At 31.3% G+C, this 12817-nt stretch overlaps 1 protein-coding gene across 2 annotated transcripts; it reads left to right on the forward strand.

Annotated features, from left to right (window-relative positions):
* The first annotated feature begins 100 nt into the window (after positions 1 to 100).
* LOC111062391 lies at positions 101 to 11290 on the forward strand. Of its 2 annotated transcripts, none has more exons than XM_039438546.1 (11): positions 101 to 272; positions 1632 to 3980; positions 4763 to 4991; positions 5830 to 5958; positions 6619 to 6695; positions 7658 to 7862; positions 8278 to 8470; positions 8719 to 8888; positions 9324 to 9402; positions 10253 to 10453; positions 11111 to 11290. In XM_039438546.1, exons 1-11 carry the CDS (start codon positions 269 to 271, stop codon positions 11222 to 11224), a joined length of 3750 nt encoding a protein of 1249 aa, XP_039294480.1. In that variant the 5' UTR covers positions 101 to 268; the 3' UTR covers positions 11225 to 11290. The 2 variants fall into 2 exon arrangements, with proteins under 2 accessions (XP_039294480.1, XP_039294479.1); XM_039438545.1 differs by having other exon boundaries at positions 1632 to 4037; positions 11111 to 11285.
* Positions 11291 to 12817: the final 1527 nt, after the last annotated feature.

Below are 12817 nucleotides of genomic sequence, written 5' to 3' on the forward strand. Positions count from 1 at the left end.
ATTCAAGTCGATACCGAAGATATCGATGTCTTAATCCCGCGCAATTTAATTTAAAAAATAATCAGATGATATAATTAACTTATTACTTTTAAATTTCTTTATCTTCTCCCAACAAAAATCAAAGGTTCCCATTCTGTATTTGAGAGGCTGTTCGGAATGGTTTGATTATGTATTTTTGTACAGACCGCAAAATTACCAGGTTTTATTAATTTTTTTAAGAGAGGAAAAGCGATCAGTTCGGAGTAGAAAAAATTATTAGTTTCTAAAAATGGGTGAGTCTTTAGCTATTTTTTATTACATTTCCTCTCTATATCAGGTAGGCTATCTTGCATTTTTGGTTTATGAATAGACTGGAATATTCTTATTTATGTGTCACTATCAAAATACAGTACATCAGTAGACACATATAGGATTCATTTTAAAACCTTAAGGACCATGTAACAAGAGTAGACTATGAATGATAAAAAAACGTATTAGCCTACATAATTCCTATTCATAATTCATATCCAGTTTTTTATTTACTAGTAAAATGAGTATAATAATAATTATTTTATTAGTTGGTCATATTGTAAACCACTTTCCAAAAATGAAAAATCTGACTACCTATTCCTGTTGGGGCATTTAAAGCATATGTGTGTCTTCTGTAATCCTATGTAAAGGAAAACTTGACAATTATTATTTCTCTGAATAATTTTGTTCATATCCTAGTCACTTTACAGGAAATGCTTCCAGCTCATTACTTTGGATTAATGCAAATATTCATTTTACCATAAAGAACAGTTAATACTCTTTTATTTTTTAGAGATCACACCATTATTTTGACACTTAATATTGGTTTATTAATACGTTTAATGTTTGATGTTTAATACGCTTGATGTTAAATGATACACATACGCCATTATTAAGAGTCAAAATGTTTACACTCTATAATGGCGTGATTAGCCAAATCCGGTCGCTGAAACAGAGAGAAGGATACTAATCAGTAATCCTTCATAACGAAATTATCAAGTAGCCTTGTAAAAAAACAGATAACAAGATTATTTATAAACGTTTAATGGATTTATTGAGTAGGCCCTACATGCCATCAGGCTCTAAAATAATTTACCACATAACTTTAAATACTGATATACCTGTATCTATAAGTTCCCGTATTTTGACTTTTTTATGATTGTATTTTGTAAATTAATGCAACAATAAAAATGAATTTGAAGTAAATTTATGCCAAGCAGGCAAGCTACTGCATTAAACATTTATGTAGAGGCACTGTCAGAAACTCTTATTGATTTTTTATACTATCAATGTTTTATTACTATAAGCTGATTAGGAACAGTTCTAATGGAACAAAGAGGAATGATAAAAATCAATGGTAGAGAGTCGTACGGTATTATAATTACTTTGATATCTGTAAAATGAGAAATATTCAGACTGGAATAGTAATACAGTTCATAAGACAGTTTTTTTAGAGACTGTATCATTATCCATTGCAAATAGAATAATAGATGAAAACATGAATTAGCATCATAATTATTTATTGTGTGTTATAAAGTTAAATACATTATTGCAGTAGAAATAAAGATTATCAATGTTATTCAAAAGTAGCCTACCTAAATAATTTCTATTTTTAATTCCAGGTTCCAAAAACATAACAATGCTTCTCAATATGATTGGCTCCGGTTATAAATTTGGACGGTGCATACCTCCAACTCATTCTAGAAAATTGAAAAGATGTGTGAACGCAAACTACTATCACATTTCAGCCCAAAAGTTAAAAGAAATACAAAAGCAAATGAGCGAAGGGGACAAAAAGGAATCGCAGAAAAGGCTGTTCCCTAGTTCTTTGAATGACACCTCATTAGAGGGCGAGAAGAGTGTTTCCAAAGGAGTTGAGAGGCCTGATGATCTGAAAATCAGCGAAGTTGGAGATTTTATTGCAGACTCCTCCAATCAGAAAGATGTTGGGAAAAATGAGATGCCTTTAAAACTTGAAAAAGCATCGGAAAGCTCTGCTCAAGTTGATCTAAACACTGGAAAACTGAAAGCTGATCAAAAATATGAGGAGAAACAAACAAATAAGGTAAACGAGTTGGAAAAAGAAGCTAGTGTTAATATGATGGATTCAATTAAGAAAGAGATAAAGGGAAGCTATTCAAGCTTAAGACAAAAAAAGTTGGATAAAAACCCATCGGATTACATATTGTTTGGGTCTAGGAACCTGCATGGGGACAAAGAGAAATTGAACTCAACTAAGGAGATAAACTCCAAGCCGTTCAATAAATTTGATTCAACATTCAACATTAAAGTGGAATCAAATAAATCTAGTGAAAATTATGTGGAGCCGAAGGAAAATAACACGAAAGAATTAAAACTTGATGAAAAAGGTTCAATTAATGACGAGAAAATAAATGTAAGAACAGTGAATGAGACAAAAGATATCAATTCACAAGAGGGAAAACTAGCTTATAAGAAGCAAATTGACATTGCTGAACGAAGCATTTCAGAAAAGAAAGTAATTGCAATGAAAGGAATGGCGATGCTAGGAAAAGAATCGACCTCTGGTGAAAATTTAAATACTTTGGAGAAGAAACATTTGAGAACATCTCCAAGTATTCAGGAGAATCCAAAAACAGCAGATGATGTGGAGGCGAAAAACGTCGCATCTGCAAGTAATTCAACGAATTCTATTGATAAAATTAATATGGATATGATAAAAAAATCCAAAAATACAGGAAGTGATAGCAGTGTCAAAGAAGACAAGCCTAGAACACTTGAAGTGGATCGCCCTACTACTAAAAAATATATGTTGAATACATTACTGGATCCAATTGCCAAGTCATCGCAGAAAAAGGTCCAAATGAAAGAGAGTTCTCCTCAAGGTGGAAGAGGTGAATCAAAAGAGGCAGCCAGTAGCAAAAACCCAATAACTAATGAAAAAATGACCGATGGGAAACAAATAGTTGATAGATCGAATAAACCAAAAATGAGTGGCGATAGCAAAGCAGCATCAAACGATTTATTAGTAAAAGTAAATGCAGTGAGAACTTCAAATGAAAACACAGCTCAGAGTCCAGATATTGCACCCAATCAACAAGTTGATCAGAAAAGTCAAGATAAGTCAAACATTGAAAATAAATTGAATATTTCTAAAGCAGAAAAACATAAAATGGCAGAATCAAGTGATTTATTGAAAGAGAATATTGTTGACATTCCAATCAGTATCTCAATTGATACATCAACCAAAGAAGGTCTCAATCGACAAGTTGACAAGACAATTGGACATAAGTCAAAAATTGATAATAAATTGAAGGCTTTCAGATTGGAAAAGCATGAATCACCAATTGATTTATTGAATGAAAGTATAAAAGATTCAAACAAAACAATTTTTCAAGCATCTAATAAAAAAGATGATCATAAAATAACTGCGAAATCAAACGTTTCAAATAAATTGGACAATTCGAAGATGAGGCAGGTAAAATCAGCTTCAAAAGCAAAGTTGGTAAAAGGCAAAGCTAAACCGAAGCCTAAACCTACACTTAAAGTTAAATATCGATTGAAGGAAACTCTGAAAGACAAAATGGAAAAGCTAAATAAACAAGAAAAGATGAAGATACTGACAAGTGACAGTAAGAGTAGAACAGCTAATGAAAAAGTTGATCTCCAATCAAAACCTGAGAAAAAAGAAATTCAACTCCATACAGAATCAAATAGGCTCACAGCTTTGACAAAACAAGATGAATTTCCTAAAGTTGGTAGCCAAATTGCGGCAGTACAGCAGAATCCACAAAGAATTGACAAACAATTACAACAAAGTAATAATACAGCAATCAAGAAAGATTTGAACGAGCGGGGAATTATGCCTTTTGACAGCAGTTACATCATGAAACAATTAGCGAAGTCGAGGCAATCTGAATCAATCGAGGACATTCCTGGGCCAAAAATAATGAGAGCTTGCTCCAATATTGTCAATGCCCTTCCAGTAATCGGTACGCTGTCCATCTCAAGTCTCATGCGGTCCTACAACCGATTGTGCCTTAGTTACGGTAAACACAATTCAATTGAACGAGTTGTGTATTTAATTACTGTACATTAAGCATTAAATATTATTGAATAAAATTTCTTTTCAATCAGATGTATAGGAAATTAGAAATTATAGAGTCTATATAAGTTGAATAAGATCTTGCACTCAGTTAAAGGCCTCTCCACTAATTCATAGCTTCTCATATACTGTAGCTATAAATATCACTTTTCAACTTAGTTTAAATTTTATAAACATTCAGAAGCCCTTAGATATAGGAGAAATTGGACCATACAACTATACATCAAACGACTGGACGGTCATAAATACATGCTAAGTAATAATTTAGTGTTCAGTGTTTTTTGTAACAAAACTCATTAAATTTGATGGATCCAACGTCTTCACAGGCCCCAAGAATTTATGATCTATTAATAAGAGTAATAAACAAATTATTGATTCATCTTCTTTTGACTACATAATGTCAATCATAAAACTATATTATAGAAAAAGCATAATTAATGTATTTTTGCTACATTTGAAATTCATGGATGTTAAGAATGTTTAATCAGTTCTTCATCCTACAAAACATTTCTTCAATCACCAAGTTAATGAAGAGTTGTCAAATAACAAGTTTCCTTAAATTTGTGCTGGACTACTCACATTCATTCAAGTTATTCTACTTTATTGAAGTAAAGTTATCATATAATTATATCATGTAAACAAAAATATATAAATAAATCTTTTTTACAGGAGACAAAAAAATTGTAAGCAACAGAATGAAGCCTTTGGAGAGCCTATTTAATACCCATGGAGATATTGTTTGCCTGAACATACCGCTTTGTGGAAATGTTATACTAGTGGACAAACCTGAGCTTATCCATGAAGTATATCGCCAGAGGGACATGAGCCAAATTATGAATTCAACTTTCGATAGTTTAAACGAAGTTTACAATGTACTCGGCAAGAAGAGGATGAGAATGTACGTTTTTGAGAATCCTACGACTCGTATAACACTAAAAAATATAAAGAAAATAAAAATCTCAGTACCCTTTTTTTTAAATATTTTATCACAACATGTTTCGGTCATTTATGCCATTTTCAAGTGATCATAAATGACCGAAACATGTTGTGATAAAATATTTTAAAAAAAGGGTACTGAGATTTTTATTTTCTTTATATTTATATTACAAGTAGCCCTATACAGGAAAGAGATAAACACTAAAAAAGAATAATTTTGATTGCTTTGACATGGCATTATCATGTAGAGTAGAATGGTGATAATATTCTAGTTGGTAGAAATTGGAAAGCGGTACATTAAAAGGAGACTGAATGTTGTAGTATTGTTGTCACAGTCTCTTTTCTTTATGGATTCCTTGATTACATTGGTCTATATTACCAGAGAGAAAATACTTGAAATGCAATAATTAAAAATACATGCATTTTCTCTCTGTTATTACCAAAGAAAATAGAAATATTCGTATCCTCTTTGATATTACTATACACTATTCATTTTTTGCAATCTCTTTGCACTACTCTACATTGTTTTGGGAAATGATATTTATTCATTTATTCTTCAATTCCACTCCTACCCAATTAGTTAGCCTCTTTTGATTTATAACTCAGCCACTCGAATCAATATACAACTCTACATATTTACTATCTATCTTTCATGACTTATTATGCGCATTAAATCATAAAAAAATTAGGTCTATACGTACTTTTTATAAAACAATTTCATTCTTTTTCATAAATTAATAAAGTATTGTATAATTATTTTTACATTTTACTCATTTTGATGCTACTTCTTCTCAAAATAGGGATGCAATGAGTAGTGTGGACGACCAGATGACATGTGTTATTGAGCATTTCGACCTCAAAAATCTATTCTGGTCTGCGAGTAGATATCACAATTCTCTGGAAAAAATAAGTGATCAATTGGTTGAGAGGTAAGAGTGAAACTTGTTATATAATAATAATATTGATACAAAATTCATTCAAATCCAATTGATGCTATTCTCACATCAAAAGTTTCATTTGCATAAGCATAAATTCACTATAATTATGAACTGATTTAGTTTGGAAAAATTGAAAGTGGAGGTGAACGGTGAATAAACAAAATTATAATCATTAATATTAGTTCTCAGAAGTAGTATCTGAAGACTCAATAAACTAGATATTGAAATGTTTTATTATAGTATATCATATAATATAATCTTCGAATGAGAAGATAAAATTTTATCTTTTTGAAAACTGTATCATTTTTTATAATAGCGGTACAGAATAATTTCAAATTAATGATTTTTAGTCGTGGAGAAATTTGTAGTAATGTTGGTAAAGTTGGAGATCTGTAGTAGGATTAAGGAGGTTGGTAATAGGTGGATTATATTTCTGAAATCAAATTAGAACTCTAAATATTTTGAAACTAAATCAGGGAGAATATAACTGTACATTCAGTCAATTCTTAGAACTATGGAAATATTTTGTTTTAAACTCCAATCTACGATTTTAAGAGGTGGAAATTTGTAGAATTTATTCATAACGTAGGTAGTTGATAAATAATTATATGAGTCTGCAATTGAATGTAAAATCAATTTGTTTCATTACAGAATCACCTTCACTCGAGATATGCACAATGAGGTCCCTAAAGACTTCATTAAAGAACTGAACAAATGGTCTCTCGAATGTAAGTCTTGTGATTAAGTTCTATTGATCAACTCCAAATTCACTATAGCTCGAGAATAGTTTAGCCCAATATACTAACGAGAACTTATAGGTTATCAATGATAATGAAGCTAAGGTTGAGAGATGTCAATCAGCGTGCTTTGAAAATCTTTATTCAAATGACAATGATTCATTCCTAAATACATAATAATTTCATCTTTCAAAATGAAGGATGTTTGACTAAAATTCAAGCTTTAATTAACAAAGAAGTGCAGAACATAAAACATGCTAAAACCTTTCTGAGCATATCCTGATTTTATTTTCATGCATTGAAAAATAGTCACTTGAGTCTGGATTTATTAAAAGATTTATAAATAAAAAAATTCTATCCTCATGATGATAAAAAGCTGTATGTCTTTGAAAGTAATACTACCGTACGGTAGGATGGTATCGATGATATATCGAACATAATTTATTTTATATTATGCATATTACATTCATATACTACCAGTACCAACTATAACTCTGCCACAATAAAGATTACAATGAAAACATACCCAATTAATTTCCATAGTACAGACGAACAATATGCTCCACTTGGAACAGAGGATGAAGATCAGAGCATGTTGAATATTTGAAATTAAAATAATGAAATGAGCAGTTCAATACGGTACGACAAAGGTTTATGAATATCTATGTCATATTTTTATCGGTTCATCTTATTTTCCACGAAGGACTTTTTCTTTTCTCTATTATCTAGTATTGTTTGTATATTTTGTTGTTGAATATTTGAAATTAGAATACTGAGATGCGGTTCAATACGGTACGACAGAGGTTTATGAATATGTGTGTCATATTTTTATCTGTTCATCTTATTTTCCATGTAGGACTTTTCTCTTCCCTATTACCAAGTATTGTTTACACCTATTATCACACGACTTGACAATGACACCAGTAATTATGACCAAATTTGGCTTATTGCAGGCATGATGCAAGTATTGTTTGCCACTGAGATTGGCTCTCTGAAAAGTACCAGCTACTTGGGGCATCAAGAAACCGATATCATTTTGAAATCCTTAACCGATGCCACCGATGCTTTGAGAAACTGTGAGTCAGGAATACAGCTATGGAGAGTGTATGAAACATCCAGCTTCACAAAACTGACACAATCAATAAAACATCTTGAAAGGTGAGCAGTATTGTCCTTGTTCCCAATATAATCGGAATAAATCTATGCTCCCATGTAGGTTCTATTTATTAGACTATTATTGAACGTAGCTTTTCTAAATAATTCGACTCATTTGTAGATATAATTTGTAGAAGATTGTTGTTGATTGAATGTTTTTGTAAAGTTATTGACTTATCAGGATGCTAATGGATGATTCTTGAAAATTGAACCTCAATTTTTCATTATTTCGGTGATTTACTTATACACAAACGTGATGCATCCATATCTCAAATCTTCAGCAATGAATTAACCTGATAGAGCATGATGTTATGTTACATACTCCTTCGCACCTTTGATGAAGTTGATGAAATATTTTGTTTAGCGGTTGGAATTTCCTTTGTTAAATGTAATAGAGTATGGTAAATTTGTGTTACAGATTCCTTTGCAAGCATATACCTTTGTTAAGGCATGAGGCAAAGCTTGAACAGAGGCTGGAAATGCTGCAATCCAATCTAGAATCCAAACAGAATGCCTCTTCGCTAATAAGTGGTCTGATATTATCAGGTTACGTTGACGTTGATAAACTGTTGAAGATCTGTATGGAGACAATGCTGATAGCTGTTAATACGGTATTTAATACTTTATATTTATCACTCATTTCAGGTAAGTAACAGTAGGATACCTCTAAGTATGTATATTACAGTTTCTTGCTTAAAAAAAGTTTTGCTTGTTGACATATATTGATATGATGAGAAATGAGAGACAGTTATGAATAACAAATAGTATATACAATAAATAAACTCGTTCAAGTTTATTTTGAAAATTTAATGATTTGCATTTTAAAAATGAAATAATTTATAATATCTTTTGATGACAGACTTCAACATCACTGGGATTCGTTCTCTACCATATGGCAAGAAATCAGGAAAAACAGAAAATACTTCACAAGGAACTAATGTCGGTGCTGCCTGATAAATCATCCAAGTTAAATCCAGAGGTTTTGCAAGAGTTGCCCTATTTGAACGCCGTTGTACAAGAAACTCTAAGGTGAGCCTATTTGTTAAAATTGAATCAAAATTCTATTCTCAATGTTCACAGAGAATTCACATAGATAATAGACAACTGGGTCAACAACAAATCAAAACAAAATATAAAAGCGTAATGAATAATAATGACTGATAGACTGATACAATTGATACTAATAGAACAAATTATTTCGTGAAAAATTATTCGAATACTTTCAGTATTCGTTCGACGAGTAGTCAATTTCGTTCGACGATAATTGGATAATGGTTGGCTACCGGTAAACCGGGGTCGCTTTGTACCAATTTTCGGGAGTAGGAAAATCGAGAAAAATCCTAGCCTTTGTCTGATCAGAATTTGTATCACGATTGATATCTATTAATTGTATACATAAACAATTAATTGAATTCATATTTGTTTTTGAAAATTTGGGAATAATTTTGATCCAATTGTTTCTAGGCTGAAACATCCCATTCCATATTCGGTCATGAGACTTCAGAGGAGTATAGTGCTGCATAAATATTACATTCCAGCTGGAGTAAGTGTACTTTGTAAATTCATGCACATCATTTAATATAGAATAGATTTGAGAGAGTAAAACTATTACGAGAAATGATAAAATGAATAACTTAAATTTCATATGAGTGACAATAAATATGTACCTATGAAGATAAAATATAATACATGAGTTAATGGTTGATGGTATAGCCTCTAAGATTACTATACAGCACAGTATAACACATTATTCTGTAGTATGCAGTACAATGTACACTGTACTATACAGTACTATACAGAAATGTATAGTACAGCGCTGTACTAGCGTTGTACTAGCGCTTTGCAATTACGTACAAGTATATTGCTTGAAAAATCTTTAATGCAAATATTAATATGATATGATATTTATTGTATGTGACATTTACTTATTGAATGCCTAAGAATAGTATTCAATACAAAATGAAATACATTTTTAATATATAATTTCACGATAATAATTAGATGAACTGACATGACTGATATTCTTTATTGTCACACTATCAAACTCCAAACTTGAAGATTATTTGATTATTTATAAGTATAAACTGATGAGAGTTCAGTACTCACTTGAGTGTACATGCACCAACCATGAGAGGCATTCATAACATAAATCTTATCTATCCTAAGATCAATCGAATTTTATAATCAACTGTGGGATTCAATTCACTTCAATAATGGAGAAATTTCATAAATCAATTCACTCACAATGTTGTACATAATTTATACGACACTTGTGGTGGATGATGATTTTTTATGTTTACACTTTCTAAGGGACTATTTAAATTTTTTATAAATCTTTTTTGAAGTCCAATATATTTGCAATAAATTTGAATTTTGATTTGCTTGAATGACAGACTTGGGTGATGACAGCGAATGAAGTGGCATGCTTGAGGGAGGAGAACTTCGAGGATGCTCAACTTTTCAAACCAGAGAGATGGCTTGAGTCTTCACCTGAATTGTATCAGGACACAATCTCACCTCTACTAGAGGCACAATTCGAACCGTTCCTTGGACGAGATTGGTTGCAGAAACAGCTACTTATTGGCACAGCTAAGGTAATATTATAATGTTATCCTATTGTATTTTAATTTAATGTTCTCTTATTGAATTGTAATATGGAACAAGATATAAGATAACATTATTATATTTTGTCATTATTTATAAAGAGTGTGGCTTTCTGCAAAACATCACAATATCTTGTCATATCATTAACCTAATTGCCAGATTTATTTTATTAAAATTTTGAGGCAAAATAAACGCCTAAGCTCCCTCAGTGGATTAATAAAATCTCTTACATCTCCTGGATAAGTTCTTCTCGCCGACAGTGCGATTATGTTAATTAGCACTATGTTAATGCTTAATTATGTTAAGAAGCATTCAATTTGAACCATCTTATTCAAGACAATCAGAATTATATTTATAATTCCCTTCTCAATTTGTGTGATGAGTAATTCTTTAAGAGTTCATCAAAAATTATAAATGGATGGGAGAATATCCAATCATTTAGGAATATGAATAATTTGAATGATCATATTTCAATCATAAAGAATACAAATAGGGAGAAAATTTAAATGCTCAATAAATTAGATCAGTAAAGATTCGAACTCAAAACTTGAAATGAGAGTTCATTAAAGGTTTCCCACCTCCATCCCCATAAAGTATTTTAGTACTGTATTGCATGAATAATGAATAAAAGCATCTTACATTTCCAGGTTATAAGAAACTTCAATGTAAATTACCGGTATGGTGAAATCGGCAAAGAAGGAGAATTCCTATCAAAACCTACAAAGCCTTTCCAGTTTGAATTTTTGGAGCAACATCTTTAGAATTCAATCTTTTGTATAGTGATCATTGTGAATGTCATGTCAATTAAATTTCTTCGTTTCACCATTGTTGATTTTCTTTAACAGGAGGCCACCTTTTTTAGAGTTATAGGGACGTGGAAAAGTAAAACATATATCCGGTTTTATAGTACACCTAATGAACAGAGAAAATGTACGATCTAATTGGAAAAAAACTACGTAAAAATAATATGAGAATAATAATAGTATTATATGATTTTATGGATGGTATAATATACATCGTAATCCGTGAAGGAATATTCTTTGTTATGGACCTAGTATATCATTCAAAGTAGTACCGGTACAGTATATTCTATATCTGTATATCAAAGCAACAGATTTTTTAAATTGAAAAATAAATCTCTGGATACGGTAATCTATTTTTGTGGTTTGAATACGCGCAGAACCAAACAGAAATCTTGCAAAAACTTAAAATTAATACTTCCATCCAAAGACATAACATTTTTCACAATTATTCAATGGTAAGATGAGGGGTTCTATATTATTCAGATCTGAAACATATTATAAGAGACATTAAAAACATATATCAGCGTACAAAATTTACAAAATAAATCAGCTAAAAGAGCAGAAATAGCATCCTTTCCTTTATAACGGAATTTGTGACTGTCATCAACAAAAAAAGTAAAATGTCATGAGAGACATCTACCAGAAATCATTTTGCTCTTTCTGTGATTCTGGGTGGGATTCCTATCCCAAACAAGAGTAAATCAAAAGAATGTCTGAAATGAATGCATTATTCTTTTGAAATGAGATCAGTAATTGAGCGGGCCACCAACATTCACCAAAATTATGCAAAGTAGTTGACGAATCATGCAACATTGATGAATTATTGAATGACTGAAAAGTTCAATTGGTGTCCTTCCTTGAATTAGATCACAATAATTATCATTCCATTCAACAGCAACACTCGAATAAATTCTATATGATTTAGTGACAGTTGTTTTCTACGAAAGAGATAAAAGGAAAAATGACCTCCCATGCATATTCATGAAGATGGAATTGCCCAGTTTCATAGAGGATATTACATCACATGTAATTAAAATTACCTCGAAAACGGAATATGCCAAGCTTCGTGTAGATTCGAGACACAACGTCCAGAAATTGAGAAATGTTAAAAATTCAGATTTTTTCTGAAAACAGAATAAAAAAACTTCACTTAATCAGAAAATGGATTTAAACTGTCCAAATGAACAAAAGAAGTAGACTGACGTCATACGAATTCAAGAGAAAGCAGTCCCTTTACGAAAAAATACTGTAAAGGAAATGAATGGACTTATAATTATTAAACGGAAATCTAAATTAAATACTGTAAATCACCCCGAAGACTTCTGCTACTGCAAATATTAACAACACGGTTGAACAGCTAAATGGAAATTCGATGAGAGCTACTATTCAAAAATTATTTGCCAGCCTGGGAATCGAACCCCGTACCTCCTAATTGCCAGTCAGGTATGCTCACCCTTAGACCAAAATGAGAATCTCTGGATAGCAGCGCTCATTTTATGCAAGGCCAGCCAGTCTACAGATGGAAATTAATTAGAAATTTCGATTATTCAA

This window comes from Nilaparvata lugens, chromosome 11 (assembly GCF_014356525.2).
Source record: "Nilaparvata lugens isolate BPH chromosome 11, ASM1435652v1, whole genome shotgun sequence".
Lineage (NCBI taxonomy): Eukaryota > Metazoa > Arthropoda > Insecta > Hemiptera > Delphacidae > Nilaparvata > Nilaparvata lugens.